Source organism: Thamnophis sirtalis, unplaced genomic scaffold, assembly GCF_051295495.1.
Source record: "Thamnophis sirtalis isolate CommonGarterSnake01/CBP01778 unplaced genomic scaffold, rThaSir2_p1.2 scaffold_2, whole genome shotgun sequence".
Taxonomy (NCBI): domain Eukaryota; kingdom Metazoa; phylum Chordata; class Lepidosauria; order Squamata; family Natricidae; genus Thamnophis; species Thamnophis sirtalis.
Genome location: NW_028261382.1, coordinates 15,632,900 through 15,660,351, shown reverse-complemented (window position 1 = coordinate 15,660,351; position 27,452 = coordinate 15,632,900). Strand labels below are relative to the sequence as shown.

The 27,452-nt window shown below is 40.2% G+C and overlaps 2 protein-coding genes across 7 annotated transcripts in view; one reads left to right on the top strand and one right to left on the bottom strand.

Annotated features, from left to right (window-relative positions):
* Positions 1-502: 502 nt before the first annotated feature.
* On the bottom strand, positions 503-16,242 carry LINS1 (lines homolog 1). Of its 3 annotated transcripts, XM_087704326.1 has the most exons (8): positions 16,115-16,216; positions 14,432-14,540; positions 13,095-13,676; positions 12,917-13,006; positions 7,475-7,616; positions 6,349-6,945; positions 3,583-3,760; positions 503-1,507 (listed from the first exon to the last, which is right to left on the bottom strand). In XM_087704326.1, exons 3-8 carry the CDS (start codon positions 13,479-13,481, stop codon positions 628-630), a joined length of 2,274 nt encoding a protein of 757 aa, XP_087560452.1. In that variant the 5' UTR covers positions 13,482-13,676; positions 14,432-14,540; positions 16,115-16,216; the 3' UTR covers positions 503-627. The 3 variants fall into 3 exon arrangements, with proteins under 3 accessions (XP_087560452.1, XP_087560454.1, XP_087560453.1); XM_087704328.1 differs by lacking the exon at positions 14,432-14,540 and having other exon boundaries at positions 16,115-16,242; XM_087704327.1 differs by lacking the exons at positions 14,432-14,540; positions 16,115-16,216 and adding an exon at positions 15,386-16,037.
* Positions 16,243-16,724: 482 nt separating this feature from the next.
* The window catches only part of ASB7 (ankyrin repeat and SOCS box containing 7), a 38,893-nt gene continuing 28,165 nt past the window's right edge, over positions 16,725-27,452 (top strand). The window contains exons 1-3 of one of the 4 annotated variants that reach the window (XM_087704325.1): positions 16,725-17,002; positions 22,480-22,568; positions 27,254-27,343. In XM_087704325.1, the coding sequence (XP_087560451.1) occupies positions 27,338-27,343 (6 nt within the window). In that variant the 5' untranslated portion in view covers positions 16,725-17,002; positions 22,480-22,568; positions 27,254-27,337. Of the gene's footprint in view, positions 17,003-22,479; positions 22,569-27,250; positions 27,344-27,452 lie in introns of all 4 variants that reach the window. The other 3 variants (XM_087704324.1, XM_087704322.1, XM_087704321.1) reach the window with 3 other exon arrangements.

Sequence of the window (27,452 nt, the reverse complement as noted above, 5' to 3'; positions counted from 1 at the left end):
AGAAATAAGGAGAAACTTTCTGACAGTGAGAACAATCAACCAATGGAATAGTAGTTTGCCTTTGGACATTGTGGGGGCTTTATCACTTAAGACTTTCAAGACTGCCATTTGTCAGAAATGGTGTAGTGTCTCCTGCTTGAGCAGGGGATTGGACTAGATGACCTATATAATACCTTCATGGTATTGGACCTGGGTACTTGAAAGACGTGCATTCTCTTTTAAAAAGCAGCAATTAATTCTCACTGAGAACATATATCCTTCATATCAAAATTATCTCAAAGGAAGGTGCCAAAAATAAAATTCAGAATTTATTGCCTTAAAAAAAAAACTGGGGGGGGGGTAGAATTCACACATAGCACAGACAAGATTATAACCCCCTTTGGGAGTTAAACGGATCAAGGGATTTGAAGCTACAGTGTTTTTTTTAACCAAGCAGACAGTTCATAAACAATATATTAAAATATATATATATATATATATATATATATATATATATATATATACTTCAATCCCATAGAACGCATTTGGGCCACGTATTTCAGAGCCTATTAATTTTCTGGAACATCCTTTCAAATGCTAACCAATAGATGGGTTTAACCTGGAGGACTATATATCTTTACAAATTGACTAGTCTGAAGCAGCTCGGGGATCTTCACCAATTCTATGAATTTGATTCAAGAGCTTCACGAGTGCATTTGGGTTGTATGGGAAGAGTCCCTTTGCATGCAGCCTAGAAATGGACTTTTGCAATTGTTGGAAACATGCGGTTGCTTTCTGCAAAGTTTCACCTGCTAATTTAAATTCTGGAAGGGAGAGTTTGCTGCTGGAGCCTGATGAAATATTCAAATCTTGTTCAAGGAAAGGGAACCCTTCTTGCTTGCAGCTTTTTGCACTCTCGTTGAGAACGGCTTTATTTGGACAGGCTTGGTAGTTTAAAGCTTTGTCTTCTGTGTCCGTCAAACATTCTTCTCTTCCGCAGTCCCCTTCAGAATCATCTGAGCTATCATAATCAACCAGCTTCTGAAAAGCCCCCGGTAAATGCGGGTCACTAGATGTGGTTACAAAATCAATTTTTGGGGGTTGACTGTCTCCCTGACGAAGGAGGGTAGACAAATTCAGGGAGGAAGGCAAAAGGGCCTCCGTAGAAGCCCGTGGATCATATGCAGTGCTCTGCCCTGTGAGGTTTGAGTTGGGGTCGTCTTCTTGCTGGCAGGACAAGTTCTCTCCACAAATTCTGAGATCTTTGCCAACGGTGAACTTAAAGCGTTTGGAAACTTGGACGAACCAGTGCCAGTCTTCTACAAGAAGTTTTAAATATTGCACAAAGTATTCCAAGAAACAGGTTTCCGACGAAATCAAGAAATCCAGAAGGACCGTGGCATCAAATGCGATACTCCCTAACAGGCATAAGAAGATGCAGTGGGGATTATAACCATTCTGATGTGTCCGATTGTCCTGGATTTCGTCATCTGAACGGCAGGGGGTAAAATTAACGTCGTGGCAGGATCTAAAAAATAAGCAACAACGTAGAAGATTAAAATATGACTTCTCAACTGGCGATCGTTTTTATCAAGAACTTTTAACAGTAGAGCTAAATTTGCATTTATTATTTTTGGCCAAATAAATCAGACCGTTAGAATGATCACGGCGCTCAAGCATTCTCTCCCACTGCGGGCTCTAATTCAATGCACATTATATGAATAAAAGGGAAGAAAGTGAACAAATGAAGAAAGAGAGCATGCTTGTTTTCACCTCTGTCAACTGTAATTTGATATTAGCTTATGAGATGGAAGAGAAAGGCATTGGTAATTAGTAATTACTAATTAGGAGAACTTGATCAGTTTATGGGCCTTCACATGGACACAAAGTATGGTTTAGATATACTTAAATAAATAACAAATATCTGCCTCCCTTTGTGAACTAAGAAACCATTGGAGAATAGCATTTTGTAGTGTGTCACGGAACTAAAATAAAGTGAGAGAAAGCTTAGTTTAGGGGGAACAACCTATGATTTATCCAGGTTGTCTTCAGGTAAAATTATTAAGACTCAGTATGCAATGATCTTCCAATATCCTGCATAAGGAAATCCAAACACGAGCCAGCCCAACGTTACTAGGGGCGACTAAGATGTTTCAGACAATTGGCATAAACAGAATCCATGGTGATAGATTATGGGACTTCCAAGAAACCTAGAGTAATAGGGTTGGAAGGGACCTTGGAAATCTTGTAGTCCCACACTCAAGCAAGAGACCCTATACCTGTGAGGGCGAACCTATGGCACAAGTGCCACAGGTGGCACGCAGAGCCCTCTCTGTGGGCAGGCGAGCCGTCACCGCAACTCAGCTCCGCTGTGCATGCGCGCCTCTCACTGGACAGCTGGTTTTTGGTCTGCCACGCATGCATGAGTCAGGAGCGCATGCGGGAGATGCGGGCGCACGCTGGTGGGGGGCGGTTGCTCACATGTGCATTGCATTATGGGTGTGCATAGCCGTGCTTCTGGCACTCAGCGCCAAAAAGGTTAGCCATCACTGCCTTATATTATCCTGGACAAACAGCTGTCCATTTTCTTTTTGAAAACCTCCAGTAATGGAGCATTATCCACAACATCTGGAGCTAAGCCATTCCACTGGTTTAATTAATTCTCACTGAGGGAGCAGTGCTCATCTCCTGAAAAAAAAATCATGTACTATATAAATAATGGGTACCAGTAAAATCTGCAATAAAGTAAAATAACTGGTATTCAGTTCAAAGCACATGTTTGAAACCTACCGTACATCCTGAACACTCTGGCCTCTTCCCTACAGAAAGAGAAATGAACTGAATTCATGACAAAGCTGAAGAACTATGTCAAAATTTCAGAATACAATTCTCTGTTTCATTGAGAGTAATTAATGGACCAGCAGATTACTTCACTGATCTCTCTGTCAATGTTTCTATGGTCTTGTTTAAAGAAGGGATGCATATTTGATTATCCCGTTTATGATATGGAAGAATGCTGCACATCTTCTTTCTACTGCTTGTTAAATTCCTTGCATATGGAAGAAAAGAAACTCTAGATAATACCTGACTCCAAATGTGAACATTATTCATGTACTACTGTATTTGAGAGGAACAAGTAAGCTTGCTAGATTTGTCCCAGGAAGTGAAGGAAACCAAAGCCAAAGAGCTAGCGCTGTCGTCTCCATTGTCATGTGGCTGGCATGACTAAACGCCGAAGGCACACAAAACACTGTTACCTTCCCACCAAAGGTGGTTCCTATTTTTTCTACTTGCATTTTTACATACTATCAAACTGCTAGGTTGGCAGAAGCTGGGACAAGTAACGGGAGCTCACTCCGTTATGCGGCGCTAGGGATTCGAACCACCGGACCTTCTGATTGACAAGCTCAGCGTCTTAGCCACTGAGCCACCACGTCCCTTTTGTCTTAGAAGGAGTGATACGCTGGAAGCAAAATGAAATGGAATGAATGTTTCAATTTGAACACTTTTGCCTGAACTGTGTGTTCACTTTCAAGATATTTATGACGATCGATAATTTTGAGCAGATACAAGTTGATGGCTTCTGGGATAAAGGGCACTCACCTTTCCAAGTTTAAATAAATTGCCAGCAGTGACTTTACAGCTTCTACCATCTCATCATCTTGTTCTATAAATAGAGAAATCCACATGCAAGGGTGTTCAGATAAGCAGATACAGGCCGAAGGCTTCAGGTGGCTTTTTATGACTGTCAAGAGTAGACCCATAACACTCTCCAAATGAACTAAAATGAAGAAAAAGAAAAAAAATCAATGGCAGCCCAAAATCATATACATAAATATATTTGATTTAAAATTTGCAATATCTGAGGAACAACTATTGTTTTTCACATTACCTGTTCTAATGGAAATGCAAAGGAGAAACAATAGTGAAAATTTCATTTCGAAACCCTAGAGGTGACCAAGAGTGACAATATCTTGCTTGCCAACGCCTTTAAAGAAGCTTTTCACTTCCAATAAGTCTTGCCACAAAAGGCAAGAGCAGCAAGAAAAAATATCCTAAAAATGTATCAATTTTGCTGCCTTTTGGTATTCTTCTTTTTTCCTTCCATGTCTCCACTTGCAGTCACTGCAAGAATTTGGTGGGACCCTAACCAGCTACAGGTAGGATAATAATCATAACAACAACAACAATAAAACAAATATTAAGAAAGTATTTTTACTTGGGTGCCAAGAACATATAATATTACTACAGATAGTCCCTGTTTTACAACAGTCCCTTTAGTGACTTCAACAGCATTGAAAAAAAGTGACCTAGGACAGTTGCTCGCACTTATGACCATTACAGCATCCTTGTGATCACGTGACCAAAATTCAGACGATTGGCAACTGACTCATACTGGTGACAGTTGCAGCATCCTGGGGTCATGTGATCTCCTTTGGCGACCTTCTGACAAGCAAAGTCAATGGGGAAGCCAGATTCACTTAACAACCGTGGTACTAACTTAACAATTGCAGCAAGAAAGGTCGTAAAATGGGACAAAACCCACGTAACAAACGTCTCGCTTAGCAACATAAATGTTGGGCTCTATTGTGGCTGTAGGTCAAGGACTACCCATACAATCTTTGGAGACAAGAATCTGTTTTTTATACCAGAAAATGCTACTGGTACTGACTTAAGGACTTAGTAAAACGATGCTAAGTCTGGGCTCGGGGAAAAGAAGGATCCATTTTCAAATTCAACGTGGCACAAACTTTCTGCTCATGCAACAGATGAAAAGCATTTCTGCCTACAGCTTCCATAATCCACAGAAAACTAATCCTGTGTACATATAATTATCCACTCCACTGAAAACTCTCCATTTCAGCTGAGTCCAATCTTTTGTGGACTGTGTATCGAGACTTCTGGGAGTGGAATTTCTTAATTAAGTTGGAGACGCAACCAAACTGAATTTCAAATTGCACACTGCACTGAACATCTACATTCTCTAGAGAAACTTTGGATTGCAACACCTGCTCAAGTTAAACACAATCCTCCCACCTCTTGTACAAGGTAACTTTGCTATAGGCACCTCCGTGCCACGTTGGGAATATTCTGAATGTTCTGAAGCAATTTTTTACTGAAATGCCAGGTGAATGAATAAACTGGCATCTTCTCTTAAAAGTAACTTATTTCTCCAGCGTCTGTGAAACCAAAATTTGCACATCCATTCAGCATCCACTGTTCTTTCTGTACATCTTTATAATCTGATCCTCAAAATCTATTATGTGTGAAAAGAAAACACCATCTTTAAATATTTTCTTATTATTACTGTGTTTCCCCAAAAATAAGACAGGGTCTTATTTTCTTTTGATCCCTGAAATAAGCACTTGGACTTATTTTCGGGCAGGTCTTATTATTTTTGAGGTGCAGAGACAGGGAGCGTGGTCAACTCATGGCTGTTGCTGTGTTGCAATATTTTCGGGGGAGGGCTTATTTGAGAGCATGCGCTCAAAAGCCCGATTGGGTTTATTATCCGGGGAGGTCTTATTTCTGGGGAAACAGGGTATTACTCAATTTTCTATAGTTGCTTAGATTCTCTAGGCAGTGAAAGGCAATCAACTTTAAAGCTTTACCAGTAGTTAATCCATAATATAGTAGCTAAAGCTTGTAGTTTAAGTGATGGAACAAATGGCTTTCAAATTACTATGATAAATCCATGGAACTGCCTGGATAAATTATTTCTCAAAGCATATGTAGTTTATAAATAGGTAGTAAATCGTCTTCAGCATACTGGAAGGAGAAGTAGTTCAACAAATAAAGGAGGGAAACATTGGTGGATTAACACATTTCTCCCTTCCACTCAAGAAACTCTCAACTTCCATTCCTCTAAATTAGGGGTGTCAAACTTGATATCATTGAGGGCTACATTCAGGGTTGTGTTTGATTTCGGGGGCAAGGGTGGGTGTGGCCAAACTGATATCACCTGTGTCAGCAGCGTCGGTGGTGGTGCGAGTGCTCGGCCAATGAAAAAAGGCTCCCGAGCTGTTTTTGGTCGCAACGGCCTCCTGCTGTCCTCAGCCAGTGAAAATGGAGCTTGGGAAGGCGCATGCACAGCCCCCTCAAGCTCCACTTTCACTGGCAGAGGCACCCCGGACCAGTCCAGATTTAAGCACCCTGCAGGCGGGATTTGACCTGCGGCCCTGAAATTTGACACCCCTGCTTTAAACATACATACATACATACATACATACATACATACATACATACATACATACATACATATATTCAAAAATACGGTGGCAACCCCATTCGTTTTCACCTTGTAGGTAGTCTACTCACAAAACACTTTCTTGTGAATCACTTTGAAGATGCTTTAGGAAGCAAAATTACCTTGTGATTCAGTTTTGTAGGCAAAATCCTGGCTCTTCGTCTCTAACGCTTTAAGCAGAAGCAAGCTTAAGGATCTGAAGACCACTACATCGAAATTACTCTTCACCTGAGCTTGAGATTCAATGATGCTACCATCAAAATGGCGGGTGTTTCCACTAACACCCAACCTACCCAGCCAATCAGAATTCACAAAGTGTAGCACGGTATCAGCCAGCACTAATCGATCGTTGTCTAAATGAGGGTCCCGGGATGAGGAAGGAAGCACCTTCGACTTAATTAGGTCTTCGCCAGCTTTGTGAAGAATGCAGTTCTTAAGCAACGCAATCGATTTCTTCTTGATGAAACCACAAACGGGTAATGTGGCAAGGCAGCCGATATTGCAAGAGTTCAAAAACAATACCCTCTGGCATCCAAGGTTGAGTGGCACGTGAATCCTGGAAGCTGCAAGCAGCTCAAAGAGATCTAGAAAGCTATTCATGTCATTGATTGATTTTGCAGGTAGTGGAATATTGTGAGCAGATGAATAATAAGAAAGGATGGAACTGTAAAAGTTTTCCAGCACGTTATTAAGTGGAGTAAGAAGTTTCTTCAGGTCACCTATAATAACGACAACACCAGCATCAAGCAGGACTTAAATGTGATAAAGGTAAAGGTTCCCCTCACACATATATGCTACTCGTTCCCAACTCTAGGGGCAGTGCTCATCTCTGTTTCAAAGCCGAAGAGCCAATGCTGTCTGAAGATGTCTCCATGGTCATGTGGCAGGTATGACTCAACACCAAAGGTGCACGGAAGGCTGTTACCGTCCCACCAAAGGTGGTTCCTATTTTTCTACTTGCATTTTTACATGCTTTCGAACTGTTAGGTTGGCAGAAACTGGAACAAGTAACAGGAGCTCACTCCATTACGTGGCGCTAGGGATTCGAACCGCCAACCTTTGTGATCAACAATCTCAGCGTCTTAGCCACTGAGCCATTTAAATATGATAGAGAGGCCATTTCTTCCCTGAAAATTGAGAAGACAAGCTATATCCATAACAATATGAATGTATGAGTAGCTTTCACGAAGAGTAACTGCACTGATCTTCTATTAGCTACATGCAATGTAATGCCAACTGAAACAGTACCTTCTTTGCAAGGGTTGTCATCATTCAAAATTTCTTTTATTACATTGGTCAAAATCCAGAGGCATTCTGCTATTGAACTATTACTGGGAAATCCTGATAAAGTCTCTAAACAAAAAGCAAGCCAGGCGCTATTGGATGAATTCTGAGAAAAGAGAGAGAACGCACGTTACTCTGGGTGGCACTGAACAAATGATGACTTCTTGGACATCCACCACATAAAGGATAACCTTTAACCCTTCTCCAAAAATCAAGACAACGGGAGAAGCATGAAAAAGATAACTATTCCAAAAGTTTTTGGCATTGGCCATTTTCTCATCATTTTGTACTCTTAAAGTGACTAGCTAGCCAAACCAGTGACACAAAGCATAAACTCTTACAGCTTTATTACTTAACACTTTGTTTTACCAGTCATAAAAGCAGAAGAGCACATAGAATAGATAGATGGAATAGATAGAATACTTTATCTGGCCAAGTGTGATTAGACACACATGGAATTTGTCTCCGATGTAGAAGCTCTCAAGATACATGCAAAGCCACAGAGTAATAATAATTATAATGCGATATTAATAAGAGGAGGTAGTAGAGAAGATGAGAAGGAAGATAATACTAATATTACAGCCATACATCGGTTAATATATCTAGACATAAAACAATACTGTGAGGATTAGGTATAAAGGCTCCCTTAATTAATCCACGTAAAATTACATCCAAGAGCTGAGGTGGCTAGCTGCAGTTTGGCAGTTCAAATCTCACCAGGCTCAAGGTTGACTCAGCCTTACATCCTTCCAAGATGGGTAAAATGAGGAACCAGTTTGTTGGGGGAAGAGGCTGACTCTGTAAACCACTTAGAGACTCAGATACCACTATGAAGCGGTATATAAGTCTAAGTGTCATTGCTATATTGGCCTCCATACTTAATTAGGTAAAATCAGTTGTGTACTGAACTAATTCAGATTGAAAATGAGAACTCATAAAACAGCAAAGTGTTTCTAAATAGCAGCAGCAACAGCACTTCATAATGCTTTTACAGCCCTCTCTAAGCAGTTTACAGAATCAGCATCTTCCCCCAACAATCCGGGTCCTCATTTTACTGACCCTGGAAGGATGAAAGGCTGAGGCAAATGGTCTAGGATGGTTTTACTAGAAACTGACAGCATACACTTAGGTTTACGTATCTCATTAACCTGTAAGATTGACCTTTGGCATAGTATGGTAGCCAGTTTTTTGTAATTACAGCTTACCACCTAGTAGATTGTGCAAGTCCAGCCAAAGGTATTTATTTAAAATAGCATAGTAACCATGATGGGTGAAATCCCCCCCCTTCCCACTCTTTCTTTCTATCTGAAAAGCTGGAAACTAGCATTCTCTCCAACCTGTTTACATGGAAATATGAGCAGTGTGGGTAGTCCACAATGGAGCCTAATTTTTTGTTGCTAAGCGAGGCAGTTGTTAAATGAACTTTGTCCCCTTCGATGACCTTTCCAGGTACTAAATGAATCTCTGCAGTGGTTAAGTTAGCCACACCGTTGTTAAGTGAATCTGGCTTCCCAATTGACTTTGCTGGTCAGAAGGTCGCTAAGGGCGGGGGGGGGGGAAATCATACCATACCAGGACACAGACCTTTGGTTAACTATGAGTCAGTTGCCAAGCATCTGAATTTTGATCACATGACCATGGGGATGCTTCAACGGTTGTAAGTGTGAAAAAATAGTCATGTCACTTTTTTTCCAGTGGCGTTATACCTTTCAATGGTCACTAAATGAATGGTTGCAAGTTGAGGACTACCTATATTTAATTTCAGTTGCACAGAACACAAGGACATGTTTTTTTCCCTTTATGCCTTTAGCAAGTTTAGAAGAAATTTTAAGTGACATTTTCTAAGCACTGCAGTCAAAATGCTGGGCTGCCAATGCCTCCTCATGCTGAGGCATCATTGAATAACATTCAGGAATCTATCTGAGATCACAAATCGCCTCACTTTATCCTAAGACCTTTGGTTAAATTCCACACTTTCATATTCTGTAGTGCAGGCTTTAAAGTTTAATGTCAAAGAATTTTTCCACCTACCTATTCTATCAATCACTCCTATAAAGCTTAACTTTAAAAGCTCACCCTCACCCCCGTAACGCTTTGTTCTCCTCAATCAAATGAACTGATTATTTATTCTAATTTACAAACTTCCCACTTTTTCATACTGCTGTAAATACCTGCATGGCAATTTTTTGACGGCTGAAAGAAAGAGGAATGGTTCTGTCCTAAGAAAAAGTACAGTGGGTGGAAAAGTCATGGATTTAGGTGGGGCCCTGCCATTACTTGAGTTCAGTCAAATTCAGGCTAAAAAAAAATCTGTTTTGGAGAATAGATGACAGGCTATTGCAAACAGTAGCTTCCATACATACACTAGATCTGGAGGAAAATCTACATGTAACGTGAACAGCAGAATATCCAAAATATGATTTCTCTTGTCCTATGAAGCCCTCTATCTGATTATTTTAGTACTGCATTATGACACCAGTTAGCAGGAGGAAACTAACGAGGTACAGTTGCACATGAAAAAGAATCTGCATCAAAATGCAGAATGTATACAGTGTCTGATCATATTGTTAAAATATGGTTAGCACCAACTATTTTCTTGGTATAGAAAAGCAGCAAGTCTAAAAAAAAAGGCCAGTCGTCTTCCTATTTCCCACCCCCCACCCCATATTTTAATGATATATGTAAGGAACATTCAATCATATATCCACTCCCCATCTTTTAAACCAACTATATGCCACAAATAACTGAAAATTATATGCATGGACTAATAATGCACCCTGTGAGAAAGCGGAAAAAAACCAAAGTCATTAATGAGGGTGGGCTACAAAATTTTGAGATGCGCTACTAATAGCAAAAACATCAAAGGTAAAGGTTCCCCACACACATATGAGCTATTCGTTCCCAACTCTAGGGGGCGGTGCTCATCTCCGTTTCTAAGCCGAAGAGCCAGCCCTGTCTGAAGACGTCTCCTTGGTCATGTGGTCAGCATGACTCAATGCCGAAGGCGCACGGAACCCTGTTACCTTCCCACCAAAGGTGGTTCCTATTTTTCTACTTGCATTTTTACCTGCTTTCGAACTGCTAGGTTGGCAGAAACTGGGACAAGTAACGGGAGTTCACTCTGTTACGTGGCGCTAGGGATTCAAACTGCCAACTTTTCTGATAAACAAGCTCAGCGTCTTAGCCACTGAGCCACCGTGTCTTTTTAGCGACAACATTACTAATGTAATACACTTGCACTTCTTTTTATTTTTATCCATCAACAACTGTTTCATTCCAGGGATTATAATTCTATACAGCTAATGCTTGTAAACAATCAAACATAAACATGGCATTAAAAGATTGGGAAAAGTTGAGGAAAAAGTACTATTTTAGGGTTCCGTGTTGGTTGGCACCGTTGGAGGCCTTAACGCATCCCAGTATATTTAATTGGACAAGAAACATAATATATAAAGACATTATGACAGAAGATGGCAACGTGAAAACAAAGATGGAATTAGAGCAGCAAGGCAGGAATCTGGAATTGTGGGAATATTTACAGATTAGAAATAGGTTTAAAAGTGATAAGGTATTGTTTGGGATCTACCCAAACCTTCAGGAGCTGGATAAGATTTTGTTTGGCGGAGATAAGAAAATGTTGTCAAAGATCTATCAATTTTTGACCTGTCAAGATGCTAAAGAAGAGATGGATAAAAGTCTTCTAATAGCATGGGAGAGAAATTTTGGCTATGAGATTGAAATGGGTAAATGGTGGGATCTATGGAGTAAGACTATTAAACTTACGATATCTACAGCGTTTAAAGAAAATATATACAAGATGGTTTATAGATGGTACTTTCCCCCAACGAGGTTAGCCAAAATGTTTCCTGGGTTATCTCCACTGTGTTGGAAATGTGGAAGAAGGGATGGCACATTCTACCATAGTTAGTGGTCCTGTATTGAGGCCACGAAATACTGGAGAAGGATTCAAAACTGGCTAAAAGAGGTTACCGGGGCAAGTATGGAATGGAAACCCGAGACTTTTTTACTAAGTATAAAACCAGAAAACATGAATAAATCTATATGGCATTTGAGCCTACATATAATTGTGACCGCAAGAATAACCTATGCACAATTTTGGAAATCTACTACCATACCATCCAAAGATGCCATAATTAAAAAGATTTATGAGTGTGCAGAAATGGACAGAATGACTGGTTGGCTGAGGGACAAAGGAGAAACGGAACATTATCTTAGCTGGAACCTATGGTAAATGTGGGCAACAAAGAGAACAGCAGGGACTTAAAACTGGGAAAGTTAAATAGCAGTTGTTAACAATGGGAACGAAAAGTGAATGTGGGTATTGTAATAGATCCCTGAATTTTGTAACGAAAAGATGACGGTTAGAGACTAAACAATGAGGAAGAAAAAAAAAATGTTGGGCTGTGAATGATTGTCACGGGAGGGGGGGGAGGGTTTGTATGTTTAAAGTTGTATTTGTATGTCTTATTAAAAAAATGTATAACCAATAAAGATTATTTTTTTAAAAAAGATTGCAATGCATACACAGCACAATTAGGGAAAAGCTATCAGGAATTTAAAATGAACCAAAAGATAACCAAATGACTGCAATCTAAATACACTGGAAAAGCCTTCCCCACTCCTCCGGTTTGAAAACTCAAGAGCTTTTCGTGGCTGTTTTTTGGGGGAAATGTTTTATTCTCCCACAAAAAAACAAGAAATGTTAAAATTCTCTTGAACTATCATATCAAGTAAAGAAAAAACAGGAAATAATACATTCTTAAATATAAGCCAGCTAAAAAAAATCTGGTTTGTTATACATTTTAAAAAATAGTGGTTGAATTAGACACATCGTTAAAAACACTTAGCTATACATCATACATATCCACAAAAAGTATAGTTAAATGGAAGAAATATTTCCTTCGGTATAAATTATGAAGAATGCCTCTTTAAAGAATATGCTTTGTCATTTATGGATTTATAGTATTTACATTTTTTTAAAAAAAATCTGACCCTCTTTTCCCAGTGCAACATTTGGGAGAAAAGTACATGGTCGAATGAGGAAGGCAGAAACATCTGTCTGGCCAGCCCAATGAGTAAAAGCAATGCAATTAGAAGGGGGTAACAGATGGCACCACCAGGTATAAGCTTACCTCTTCTTTTTCTAGGAGAACAAAACCAGCTGAATTGAGAGTGCACGAGGTGTAATTAGTATTTTTGCTAATGGGATGGGGATTTATAACATTAAAGATTAAGTTTTAAGTTCTGTACTACGTGCTCATTGTACAAAATCCTGAACTGTTACTGTTGGCAGCAATTATTACATTTGTACTTGAAGTAAAAACAAAACCACAAAGCAGATACATTTGGTTAAATAGTAACTCCAAAGCTCCTTTTCTGACTTACCTCTTCTCTTAGCTGAAAATGCACAAGGGAAGCCAAACTTTTAGAAGCCATGTGAGAGAGCTGTTTATCTGAACTACGTAACAGATGAATCTAGGAGAAATCGAAACAGACGGGAGTTGCAGCTACCAAACACCTTAACAAAGGAGTCTGAGAAAAATACAACCTTTGGGAAACTTACTAATTCAGAGACAATGTTTGATTCTTCCAGGATTCTTAGGATCTTCAGGTATTTCTGTTTTATTTCATTAGCCACCTCTTGCAGATGCAGTTTGGCAAGCATCATCTCGATCAATGTTAACTGAAGCAGAATAATTTCCCGGGCGTGGCACTTCAGATGGCTAAGGTTTGTAGAAATATCATGTTCATTGTTTATTGGGTCTAGACCGGAAGAGAGCTGAGCATCCAATTTAGAAAAAAAATGACAGGCACATAATTCACAATTTTTTGGCGATGAAAAAACTGAAGGATTTAGAAGAGCTGCACATTTGTAACTATCTTGGGCTAACAAAACACCAGCAATTATATCATTATACGTTGTTTGGAGGAAGTGAAAGTAAGTCTCCATTATCAGCAATTTTTATCTATCCCAGGATTCTTTATATATTCAAATCCTGCAGATTGTTTTTTTTTTCCAGGAACTGATTCTCATAGAAGATATAACTTTGTAAAAATTACAATTCCTATTCCATTGTTTATTTTCAGGAACTGACTCTATACATCTGTAAGATGTAATTCTGTAAAGATTCCAATTCTACTATACCTAAAAAAAATGACAAGAAATGTGAAGTCAGTAAAGATTCTTAGTGAAAAGTCAAAACAATTCAAGTTATGTTATAAGATTAGAAACATTTCAGAATCAAGAACTATTCAAATATAGTTACTAATTGCTTTTTAAATTAGATTGATATTCTACTATTTCCTCAGTCAAGGTAGTTTCCATGAAGGCCTCTGTCTTTTTCATTCTCACAGCAGCAACCCCCTTGAACTAGCACAAGGGAGACAATTCCTCTCTCATTTGGTCTAATATTTTTTTTTTTTGCATTTCTTTCTATTTTTTGAAACCGTATATATTTGTATTATTAAAAGAACTTTCTTGGCTGACTCTAGCCCAGAAACTGATTTTACTTAATTGAGATCTGACAACTTAACCACTAACATTTAATCACTAGTTATACTATCAGTGATGTACTTTACTTATTGTCATTGCACATGGTACAACAAAATTAAATGCCGTCTTCAGGTTCAGGTTACTGCCCTGGGACAGAAGCAGGTTTTTCAGCCTATTGACCTTGTTTTTATTAGCCTGTACCATCTGCCAGATGGTAATAGTTCATAAAAAGGGTGCCCAGGGTGAGATGGATCTTTAAGCATGTAGATGCCATATGCTAAACTAGTTATACTAAAAAGCAAATATTTGAATTATCTACAGTATACCTTTGGATTTTTTTCTATCACATGTGGTCATCCTAATTCTGCTTAAGACCTCTCAAATAACTATCTTTCCTAATCCTATACCTTAAAAATCTTCTATTTGAAAACAATTCCTGTCTCTTCACCTGTTGTTGTTTTTGCAATTCTCCATTTTTGAAATCTTAAATATTCATGCTGCATTCAGGAATGTAGTCTAGAGGAAAAAAATTACTTCATTCAGAGGAGCTCCCAGTATTTAACTTGGAAGTTAAGCATTCTACAAGGCAGCAATTATAAACAGCTTCTGTATTGTTACTAGGTAAATTTCTAATGCACGAGTGCATCAATGTAATTACTAGCAGTTGCACTTTAGGATTTTATTTTCTTTGTCCCAGCAGATGGCTGCTTGGTACAGGGTAAAGGCCCAAGGCATGTGCATTGGGAGAGTGAGTTTTAATCCTGCCTCAGGCACAAAACCTCAAGAAACTTCTTGGATAAAGAAGCAAAATATCTTCAGAGAAAAACCTGAAAGTCCTGTTGTCTCTTGAGAAAAAAGCACCTTTGGGACAACCATGACCTGGATGACTGAGAATCTCCATAGAATATCGGGAACTACCTGGGTACAGATGGTGCTCGACTTACAACCACAACAGAACCCAATATTTCTGTTGCTAAGTGAGATGTTTGTTAAATGAGTTTTGCCCCATTATACGACTTTTTTGGCCACAGTTGTGAAGTGAATCACAGCAGTTGGTAAGTTAGGAACATGGTTGTTAAGTGAATCTGGATTCCCCATCACATGACTTTAGGATGCTGCAACTCATAAATATGAATTGCCAATCATCCAAATTTTGATCACATGACTACAGGGACGGTGCAACAGTTGTAAGTTTGAAAAATGGTCCTAAGTCACTTTTTCAGTGCTGTTGCAACTTTAGTCACTATACAAACTGCTGTAAGTCGAGGACTATCTGTGTATCATACATAAATATAAGATGATATATTATACAGCCATAGGTAACAGAGATATAAACAGCCCTTCTCCCTGGGGTACTCTACCTTTCCATTCTTCTCAGCTACGTTCCAAGATATTGGGGGGGGGGGAGTCGTATTTCCAGGAGGGATGATTTCCAAAATAATAACAATAATAAAAATAATAATCCTGGTCGATACCTAAGATGCAGCAGCAACCTGTATCAACCATCAAAGCCAGTCAATGATATTTATGACATTTAAAATGTTCTGTTGGCTGGGGTTCGTGTTGAATAGAATAGACTAGCTTGACTCCCTTTTCTGAGATATTGGAAGACTGCTATCATGTCTCCCCTAGTCCTTCTTTTCATTAAACTAGACATACCCAGTTCCTGCAACCATTCTTCATGTTTTAGCCTCCAGTCCCCTAATCATCTTTGTTGCTCTTCTCTGCACTCTTTCTAGAGTCTCCACATCTTTTTGACATCATGGCGACCAAAACTGGATGCAGGATTTCAAGTGTGGCCTTACCAAGGCCTTATAAATTGGCATTAACACTTCATGTGATGTTAGTATAGTACAGCCTTTATTGTCATTGTACAAAATAAAGACAACGAAATCGGTTTTAGCCTCAATGGTGCAATAGGATGACAACAAGACTTGATTCTATCCCTGTTTATGCATCTTATTTAATGAATAAAAGCTTACAATGGTGATAATAGTGTCCAACCCACCTCCAACACCCATCCTTACATTGGAGCAAGAACCCTCCCCTCACCACACTCATATGCAACAAACCCTCCCCCCCCAACCCACCCTCAATCTTCTCGGCCTTCCGATCAGACGGCAGCGTTTCTCTGAGGCGGATCAAGCCTTCCTACGCGCCCCCATCGCGGCTCGCAAACACCACCCCTCCCCCTCCCCTTGACAGCCGTTATCAGCCAGTGTCTCCCTGCCCGGCTATCGCTACTTCCGGTGGGACCATAGAGGTGAAGCTTTACAACTTCCGGCAGGAGGCAAGGAAAGCCTTCTTCTCGGGCAGTGGCAGAGGTGTGTTGCGTGCGTTCGTGCGGGGAGGGGGGAAAGAGGAGGAGGAGAAAGTGGATCGGGGCCGTTCTGCTCATCCGCGACTCTATGGTCAAGGCTCCTTTCTCTTCCCCCCCTCCCCCTCTCCGGAGAGCCCAAAGAGAAGCAAAAGTTGTCCAGACGGGCCCGGAAGTGTGTGTGTAGTTGAGAGAGGGGCGCGGAGGACTCTTATCACTTTAAGAGAGACGCCAAGAACAAGAAGAGGAGGAGGAGGAAACGCCAGGAGGGAGGCGGAGAGAAGGCGGGGCCTTTCCACTCCCTTTCTCCCGCCCTCTCTGCCGCGGCGTCCAATCAGGAGCGGCTGTGGGCGGCGGCCTTGTGGCCAGCACGCCCGCTCATTGGCTGATTGCCGGGGTCAGCCCAGGCCCGGTGACCCCGGAGTGAGGAGCGGAGGTGGCTCCTACTCCATCAGTCAGTCCAGTCAGTCAGGGCAAAGTGGCTCCCTTCCTGGCTGCCTTCCTTCGGCGCTTTGCTCTGCCCGACGCACCGGGCAGCCCCCTTTCCCCCCTCAACTTCCCCTTGTTTTCCCGGCAGCCGGGTTGGGAAGCGCCCGGGGGGCTCCGCGGCTGGGCCGGGCCGGGCCCTGAAGCGAAAAGAGAGAGACGGAAAGACAGACAGGTAACGGCCGGCGGGGAGGGAGGGACTTAGTGGGCCCCGCCCCCAGATCAACAGGAGGGGGGAGAACGAGGGAGCCACAGCAGCTATGGGAGGGGGCGACTCCCCCCCCATCCCAGACGCTGCCGTGCCCTGGGGGAGGGGGTGTCTCTGAAACTCCCCTTGATCCCACCACCTGCACCAGGGAAAGGAAGGGAAGTTGCTCCCTGATCAAGGGAGTGGCATCCAACCCAACTTGGGGAGCCCAAGGCATCAAAGACAACCCCCCTCCCCAATGGTGTGCAACTAACAGGAGCAAGGATAGAATCCCATGGAAGGGAAGTTGGAGGTCTTCTAGTCCAGCACCCTGCCCCAACCTCCTCTCTCCAGGTTGGGGGGAGGGTGTCTGCCCAGGTCACCCTGTTTTTATCTGATGGTCGCTGGGATTGAAACATGGCAGCTGAGATGGAGAGTTGGACATTCCAGCGCTTCACCCCAAGCTGGAGAACCTGGCTGAATTGGGGTGAGCTAGCCAGGATAGAAGGGACATGGTGGCTCAATGGCTTAAGATACTGAGCTTGTCGATCAGCAAGGTCGGCAGTTCGAATCCCTAGCGCCGCATAATGGAGCGAGTTCCAGTTACATGTCCAAGCATTTGCCAACCTAGCAGTTCGAAAGCATGTAAAAATGCAAGTAGAAAAATAGGAACCACCTTTGGTGGGAGGGTAACAGCATTCTGTGCGTCTTTGTCATTTAGTCATGCCGGCCGCATGACCACAGAGAAGTTTTGGGACAACGCTGGCTCTTTGGCTTTGAAATGGAGATGAGCACTGCCTCCTAGAGTCGGGAACGACTAGCACATATGTGCACGGAGAAACTTTACCTTTAGCGTAGTTCAGGCTGGGTTAGTGAGGTTGGGCAGGACTAGGCTCCTTTTGCAGCTCTTCTCTCTAGGGTGAAGGATTGGAATGCGTGATGGCAGGGACTGTTCAGCATGTGCTATTGACCCAGCAATGGAGGTTCTCCATCACCCAGATCATGGTTGTTCCAAAGGAGCTTTTCAGACTTCCCAGTTGCCCATTGAAAAAAAGCAACTTTTGTTGACAACTATGACCTGGATGATGGAGAATCATCCATTATGGTCCCAAAGCAGCTGGACTTCCTTGGTGTTATGTTTGAAAAAAACATTTCACTTCTCATTCAAGAAGCTTCTTCAAAACTGGGAAGAAAAACTGAAAGGAGGGGGGAATGTCTTTGGGACACAGCAATGGAGTCAACCAACGGATAGATCTGGAGCCTCGGGCATTGTGTGGAGCCAGGTTTAGGAGTCTGTTTCGGCCTGCTGTGGGAATCTAGGGCATTGGGTTAATTGAGTGAACCAGGGTAAAGCTAAGGATTGAGTGCCTTGGGAGGAGGGCAGAGCGGATTAGCTCACGTTAAGTTGTGTGTCTGCAAAATGCTAACCCATAGTTATCTGAATAGTGAGTTTTTTCTGATTCACTTGTCTAGGTTTACCCAACATACTGAACCATGCTGTTGTCTGGCATGCTCAGGCAACCTTCTTGTGTAGCTCATCATTCTCCCTCCATCCCTGCTCTCCAAAAACACCCATGGTGAACAAGCACTTGTGTTAGTACTGATAACAGTATGCAGGCAATTTTTCATCTGGGTACATCCCAGTAAAAGACATTTCTAGTCTTGTGCAGAACATTGTGAATTTGGAACACTTCAGGCTCAGCACACTGGTTTCAATGATTCTGGAATGCTTGAAACAGTAGAGAGCATTTCCACTAAGATTGGAAAACTTGTTTTGAACTGAGAGTAGCCATTTGAAACTGAAAACAGGGCAATTTGAAGTCTAAATTTTATGTTTTGATGTAGTGGTTAAGGCATTGAGCTAGAAACTGGGAGATCCTGAATTTTAGGCATCTTAGGAGATCCATCTTAGGCACAAAGCCAGCTAGGTGGTTTTGGACCAGTCACTTTCTCTTAGCCTTAGGAAGGAGGCAATGTCAAACCACTTCTGAAAAACCTTAAGAAACAGTAGGGATTTGTCCAGACAGTTTCTGAGGTTAAGACTCAATTTAATAGAAGAAGAAAAAATAAACTTATTTTTCCCTCATGGGCCTGTAAAGAAATAGAAGATAGAGAGTAGAAATAAGTTGGATATCATGTAGTCTAAACTCTGCCCAAAAACCTGCTGCAGCATCCCTAACAACCGTCCAGTTTCTGTTCAAATACTTCCTGTGACAGTGTGTTCTATTGTTGAAGAAATCTTATCAGAAATTTATCCGAATGCCCAACTTTAATTTAAGTCCATTGTGTTTTGTCATCAGGAACAACTGGAACAATCCTGCCCAATTTTCTACATAACCCTTCATACATTCATTGGAGGGCAGCTATCTTGTATCAGGCTTCCACATTAAACATAGCCATTGACTCCAGTCATTCAATTCTCATTTCAGTTGTTTCATTCTTAAGACTCAGAACTATGCCCAGAACTGGATGTAATATTTTAGGTATGGTTTGATCAGCCTTTCTTTGCTTAGCACCTTTCTCCTTAATTAATCCTGTTTAGCACCTCCTAAATTAATCCTATTTACTGGATTAATTTATTAATGTCTTTGCATTTGTTTGCATAATATTTTATGAACCAATCAAGTAGTCTATATAACATGATAAACACATACATATTCAAAACCCATTAAAGGTTAAATTAACTATACCTAACATCTTATGGAAATGCAGTTTCTTGGTTTCGAATGGAGTGCTATGCCTCTTGTAAGAACTGTAGCATTTATTAAGGTTTTGTGGCCCATTAAAAAAATAATGTTGTACAAGTATTCTGATGAAATGTGGCCATTAAAATGCTGCAGTGTTCTTTGAAGTACATTTTCTAAGTTATACCTCAGGACAATTAATGTATTTTCTCAACAATTATGAAAACAAATGCTTTTCTTTTGACTTCAAAAAGTAAAAAAAAAAGCTTTAGTTCTCATTCTGTACATGTTTCTTTTACTCAAAAGTACGTTCCATTCAGTTCAACAGGTTATATTCACACTGGTTGGCAAATTTAAAATGGCAGTTGCAGATTTCTTTTTCTTCTGATAATGCGTGGAGAGGGAATGTGTGAAGGAAGTCCACTTAATTTCTGTTGCTTGGAGGAATGCAATAGGCAGAGCTTATTCTTTTAAAAATATACAGAAGGAATCATGAGTGTTAGATGGGGAAGAATGAATGAAAACTCATCCTGGAAGATTTGGGAACATAATAGAATAGATTAAAAAAGGAACAATGCTGGATCAAACCAAAGATCCGTTTGATCCAGCACAGTGGCCAGTCAGATCCTTTGTCAAACCCTCTGTCAGAATATGAGTTGAGTTGCTTTCTCATACAGTACTTGTGTTCCATGGCAACAGTGATTCAAAAACACACTAGCTGTGATGCTGAAGGTAATATATAACAATCCATTGAAATCTTTATCCTCCATGTACTTGTCTATTTTTGTAGCAGTCCCATTTGGCAGGAATCACTTTATCTTGTGATAACAAATTTCATCAGTTGGTAACATTTTGTGTGGAGTATCGCCTTTTGTCTGATATGCAACTTTCACTTTTTCGGTTTTGTCAAATAACTTCAGGGTTAATATTAAGAGATTAGTGGCGAGAGTTGAGGACTAGTGATCCTAAAGCTGATAAATTGTTGAAAAGGACAGTTAAATCATGGCAAGTTTTTCCTAGTTCACCTCTATCTCATACCTATATAGGGGAGAATGGCTTGAGCTGGGAGAGAGAAAGATGACATGACAAGGGGAGAATGCATCCCCCAAGGCTTGAGTTGCAGGTGGGGAGGATTAGGCCAGACAAGGAATAATGGATGGAAAGTGAACATGGAGAGATTCAATCTAAAAATAAGGAGGAATTTTCTGACAGTGAGAACAATCAACCAATGGAACAGAAGTTGCCTTCAGAAATATTGGGAGCTTCAGCTCTGGAAGCTTTCAAGAAGAGATTGGACTGCCATCTGTTAGAAATGATGTAGGTGTCCTGCTTGGGTGGGTGGGACTAGATGACCTACAAGGTCCCTTCCAACTGTTAATCTATTAAAAACTCCTTGGAGGGTGGAAAAAGGATATCCTCTTATTCTGAAAGGGTAACAACATCAATAACAAAACAAATAGTTTGAACTGCTAAGGAAGAAATACTGTATTTATTAGATGGGAAAAAACTTGTATTGAATCTTCTCTAAGGATTGCATTGGAGAGGAAATAGAAGGTGTAGCTAATTGTTACCAAATCAAAGCTAGATTTAAAGAGTTTTTCCATGATTAATGTAAGGAGAATGCGTTATTCACCATAGGGCAGAGAATAGGGAGATGAAGGTTGCTGATCATATATGTTTAAAACAGAGGGATGACCGTCTTTAAAACATATGATAAAGGACCCCATTGTTAGACTTCAATACAATTATATAGTATATTTAACTTTGTGCATCACACTGAGCCACAATGTGGTTTGGTTTAACCTAGCAAGAGCCTGTGAATCCAGCGATTGCTATTTGTAAATCACATTTTATAAGTTGGAATAGAATTCTTTATTGGCCAAGTGTGATTGGACACAACAAGGAATTTGTCTTTGGTTCATATGCTCTCAGTGTGCATACAAAGAAAAAAAATATTCATCAAGAATCATACGATACAACACTTAGTGATAGTCACAGGTTACTAAATAAATCATACTAGGAAGCAAAACAATATAGATAAAGATACAAGCAACAAGGCTATAGTCATAAGTGGGAGGAAATAGGTAATAGGAAGGATGAGAAGAATAATAGTAATACAGTCTTAGTAAATAGTTGGACAGTGTTGTGGGAATTAGTTGTTTAGTAGAGTAATGGCATTCGGGGGGAAACTGTCCTTGTGTCTAGTTGTTCTGGTGTGCAGTGCCCTATAGCGTTGTTTTGAGGGTAGAAGTTGAACCAATTTATGTCCAGTATGTGAGGTATCTGTAGTTATTTTCACAGCCCTCTTTTTGATTGGTGCAGTGTACAGGTACTCAATGGAAGGGAGATTGGTAGCAATTGTTTCTTCTGCAGATCTAATTATCCGTTGAAGTATGTGTTTGCCTTGTTTGGTTGCAGAGCCAAACCAGACACTTATAGAGGTGCAGATGACAGACTCAGTAATTCCTCTGTAGAATAATGTGTAAGTCAAGAAGATTCCACAAATCTTTAAAAATTGTGATGTATAAATTTAGTCATAAGATTGAACTATCGGGAGAGGGAAGGACTAGATTCAAATTCCCATTCATTCACAACAGTTTCTGAAGTTTTTGGTCAACCCATCATCTTTCACCATATCACAGGCTTGCTGTTTGAACAGAGTAATATTGGGAATCTGGGGCTGATAATGTAAACTGCTCTACGCTCCTTTTCAGATGATAAAGGAAAATGTAATATGTTGGCTCCTGTATCTATCATAAATCTGTTCTGCTTGTTTTCCAGGCTCATGCTGCTACATAAGAAATTAGGAAACTCTGAATGCAGAATAAAAACCAAGAAACAAAAATGTAATAGAAGAACCTAGTACCCAGGTAACTGATCTAAAATTCTACTTTTTAAAAACATTTTACATTAGTCGGTAAGATTATTGCTGGTCATTCTGTTGGAAGTTACAAACAAGATGTGTCATTTGTATATTGTGAAGCACAGAAGACACTCCATATATTGGATTCAACATAGCTTACAGTATTTTTCGGAGTATAAGACGCACCAAGATTTTGAAGAGGCAAATTTTAAAAAAAGTAGGTAGGTAGATAGAGGGGGAGAGAGAGAAATACGTTAAGTAGGTAGGGAGAGAGAAAGAGTAGTTAGGTAGGTAGGTAGATAAAGGGATAGAGAGGGAGAGAAAGAGAAATACAGTACGTAGGTAGGGAGAGAGAGAGAGTAGGTAGGTAGATAAAGGGAGAGAGAGAAAGAGAGAAAAATACAGTAGGTAGGTAGGGAAAGAGTGTGTAGGTAGGTAAGTAGAGGGATAGAGAGAGAGAAATAGGGATAGAGAGAGAGAGAGAGAAATACAGTAGGTAGGTAGGGAGAGAGAGAGAGAGTTGGTAGGTAGGTAGATGTTTCCAGGTGTATTTATCCATCTGCTGGAGAAGGAAATCACTGACAATCTGCAACACCTAAGACTTTGTTTCTGCTGGCACAGCATTTGATCAATGTAATTCTCATCAATCAGTTAAAGAGCTTTCCAAAAGGAAAAAAAAGTTTTTGCAGTCTGCAAACTTCACAAAACGGTGCGTTTTTCGCGAAAACAGGCCCATTTTTTAAAATATAAGGCATGAATAGCCTTGGGGGAAGCTTGCAGAGTGCTCGGGGGGGGGGGGACGACAAAAACAGGCAAAAAATGGCCAGTTTTTCTCGAAAACAGGCCTGTTTTTTGTCGAAAGAAATTGCATGCATAGCCTTATGGAGGCTTATAGAGTGCTGCTGGGAGCTGGGGGGGGGGCAAAAAACGGCCCATGTTTTGCTCATTTCTGACCTCCCCATCCCCCAGGAGCACTCTGAAAGGCTCTATAAGGGTATGCACGACTATTTTGGTGAAAGGGCAGGGCTTCGGGAGGCAAAAATGCTGTATTCTATGTATAAGACGCACCCAAATTTCCAGCCTCTTTTTTGAGGAAAAAAGGTGCGTCTTATACGCTGAAAAATACGGTAGTTACCTTAACGAACTGTATTATCTGCTTAATGAAGACAGCTGTTTTAGTTTGATTGTACGTGCGTATAACACATTGCAATGGACCAGTTTCTAATTCATTTGCCCCCTATTGAGAATAAATTCCTTTGAATTAGATATACTGGCCCACTTTGGGTATCCATGTTTTGGATTAATAAACAAAGAAACACACAAGATTTATACCCCAATTGATCCAGTCTTTTACTTCTCTTTCCCTGTACATAGTTGACCCAAAAAAGGGTTCAACTTTTTTCTATTGCAGATTAAACTATGTTTTCTAGCATCCTAAAGTTAAAGTTAAAGGGATGCGGTGGCTCAGTGCTAAGACACTGAGCTTGTTGATCAGAAAGGTCAGTGGTTCGAATCCCTAGCGCCATATAATGGAGTGAACTCGCGTTACTTGTCCCAGTTTCTGCCAACCTAGCAGTTTGAAAGCATGTAAAAAATGCAAGTAGGAAAATAGGAACCACCTTTGGTGGGAAGGTAACAGTGTTCCATGCGCCTTCAGCATTTAGTCATGCCAGCCACATGATCACGGAGACGTCTTCGGACCACGCTGGCTCTTTGGATTTGAAACGGAGATGAGCACTGGTCCCTAGAGTCGGGAATGACTAGCACATATGTCCAAGGTGAACCTTTATCTTTAAAGTTGACAATGATAACCAGATCACCTGCAACTTAGAGGTCTTTTATTGAAGGTTTCATATAGTATCTTAAAGGAGGAATGTCGTCAGAATATAGCATGTAGACTCTTTGCTTACTAAGCTGAGATACATATTGTATGTTTAAACTTCCAGCTTCCAGTCCTTGGAATTAAATGTTCTCTTTTAAGTCTATTTACAATTACAAACAGTTCTATGCGTACCGGTCCCCGTTGATAGTTTTGTAGGAAAAGAGTCAGATACTGTTTTTGTTCAGTGAGGCTCAGTATGATTTCAGGGGCCGCTTGTGATTACAAGAATTTGAAAATATGTCACAGAGAAACAATTTGCAAGGTAAACAGTAAAGGGTGAAATATATTAGCCTTGGTAATATTCCTAAGGTGAAGTTCATTTTTAGGTTTTCAAAATGTGATGAGCTTTTAAAAATGGTTAACATTTACAGCCGAGTGATCAAATACATTTAAATGTTTATATTGTTTTTGTTATTTGAAGCCTTTTAGATGACGGTTTTTGCTTGTTCAAATTGCAGTCTCTGGGTCAAATGTTTGCATTTAAAAATGGTTACATTACAATCATGTATGTTGATTTTGAGAGCTTGTTCGGATAATTTGGGATACTTTGGCAACAGCATTCATAATATCAGAACATTTTACCTTCCAAGTAGCTTCTAGAAGAAGCCAAATCTTGTCCTTCTACAAACAGATTTCACTGTGTGCCCGTGCTTCTAAAATGATCAAAAGCTATAAACTAGAATTAAGATTTTAATTTATATATATGTACAATATGTGCCTTTTATAATAGAACTTGCATACTATTTCACCCTTGGTAAGCCATTCATTACTTCTCTGCTGTACTGAAGTGGGTATTTATACCCATTTTGCAGTTGGTGAACAGGAACTGTATTTCTGTGGTATATAGTATGGAATGTGGTTCGTTTATTTTTGGCTTAGCATATTATGGAAACCAGACCATTATGATTTGTAAGTGAAAAGGAAATGGGCAGCATTGATTTGGGTCTGGGAAAGAAATCTTCCACTTCTATTTACTAGCTGTTTTCATTATGTCACTTCATGAATGCAGTAGCACGACTGACTTTTATAGTGCATAGCAACACAAAGCATTGTGTCTTAGTATCTTTGTTAATTTCCTATCTTGTTTTCAGCTGCAACTATTGCAGGGGGATTAAATTTGCTTTTGAAAAATTAGCTTTTTCGCTAAGAGAAATTATGAAGCAGTGCTACTTTTTAAAATAAAGAATTTGGACTCCCCCCAAATCTGATTTGTCTTGTCCACATGTCCCTCACATTCGTACATTGATTTTAGTCAACAACATGTTGCAAAATTGATTCTCTTGCTATTGTCATATTCACACTGGTCAATTTTTTCTTTGTAACATTTGGAAATCACCAATTGAATAATCCACATTTTATTCAATGAGATAAACAGGGAACAATAAATCCTGCAAAAATGTTGGAAGCGCTAAAACACAGTCAGCACATGCTTTGCTAATACATAGCTTGTTCTTTAGCCTTCTAAGATTATTAGCCGAAACCATGGCAAGCTCCAGCAATCAAGCAAAGTAGCTAAGTTCAGAGGCATTTGAAAACCATCATAAAATGTGTTTGGTTTCCTTTGTTGTGCCAACTCAAGTAATATGATTAATAAACTATGGTTTGTGGCACATTGTGATTTGGGAATTCGCCATTAGTGACTCATTTACTGAGACATTATAAAATGAATCATAGCTTAATGTACCGTGTGAACCTCTAATTCTGTTAGAGGGACAATTCCCTGTGAGATACAGCTTCCTTAAATCTTGGTATGAGACAGAAAGATCTGAATACCCATAAAAAGAAAACGCACGGGAAGCAAAACAATGACCATTCACCTCTGTAATTGATAGCATTCGGAGAAATGAATGGGAATCCTTCTTGAGAGAAATAAGCATCCAGAGCAGGGGTCACCAACCTTTCAGACCTCAGGACCACTAAATTCATAATTTTAAATCCCGTGGACCACTAATATGAATTAGTGACAAGATGGGGTCCTTCAGGCACTTAGCTTGGCTGTCTGTTAGTAGAGAGAAGCGCCCGGCGTCAGCTCTAGGTTTTCTGTCCATTGCAGCTAGGAATCTCAAATACAGCCATGAATGAATGTTTGTCTTGTAGCCAGCCCAGGGGCTAGATTGACCCGCTGCAAACTCTCTCTTTCGAGGAGCCTGGCCAAAGTTTTGCGCACCACTCACTGAAATATCTGGACTCCCAGGGAGGGAAGGGCTGGAGCTACTAAACAGGCAGCTAAGCTAAGTGCCTGAAGGACCCAATCCCATGAACAAATGGGAGTAATTGCTCTGGTGGGCCGTATCTGGCCCAGTTGCTATAAATTGAGGATCCCTGATTTAGTGCAACATTAAAAATGCAAAAATGCAAAGATTTTTCTGCGGACCACCAAAATTTTCTCGCGGACACCAGTGGTCCATGGACCACCAGTTGGTGACCACTGAGAAAGAAAGTAATAAGCTGAGAGTGGTGTAAAACGTTCTGTCATAAAGTGTTTCAACTGAACTCTGAAAAAGGACAGCTCGGCATAAGTTTCCAAGTCTTCTGAAGTCAGCCCATTTATGGAACGGCAGAACATTCTGTGACATTCTCTGGATCTCTTCTTGAACATACTTAGGAATGGATTATTCTGGAATCAGAATGTCCCGAGGACCACACATTTTGCACAGACTTGCAATGGAATGGAAGATTTTTTTATTTAAAAAAAACAGATTTAAAAATATTTCATTCTGAAAAATATTATGTATTAATATGATATTTTTATTAATTATTCTATGCGAAGTAAATTGTAATTGTACATTTCACTATATTGATTGAAGCAGTTATCACAGAAGAAGGAGTAAAACTTCAAGTGAGAAAATAATAAGAAAGAAGATAATGTTCTTGGCAGTCCTGCTGGATGTTACATGCTGGTATGTAGTTGCCCTACATTCATTATAATCTTGTACTTGGGTATATAAGCTTATTTAAATCTAGGAATGACATAATCTTTTCCAATTAAATAACAATTCAAAGTGTACA

Coding starts and splice junctions, on each gene's coding strand:
- LINS1 (XM_087704328.1), bottom strand. CDS start 13,481: ATGGAGACTTACTTTCACTTCCTCCAAACAACGTATAATGATATAATT. Junction 6,946..7,474: donor TGACAACCCTTGCAAAGAAG/GTACTGTTTCAG, acceptor TCGTTATTATAG/GTGACCTGAAGAAACTTCTT. Junction 1,508..3,582: donor ATTTATTTAAACTTGGAAAG/GTGAGTGCCCTT, acceptor CTTATTTTTTAG/ATCCTGCCACGACGTTAATT.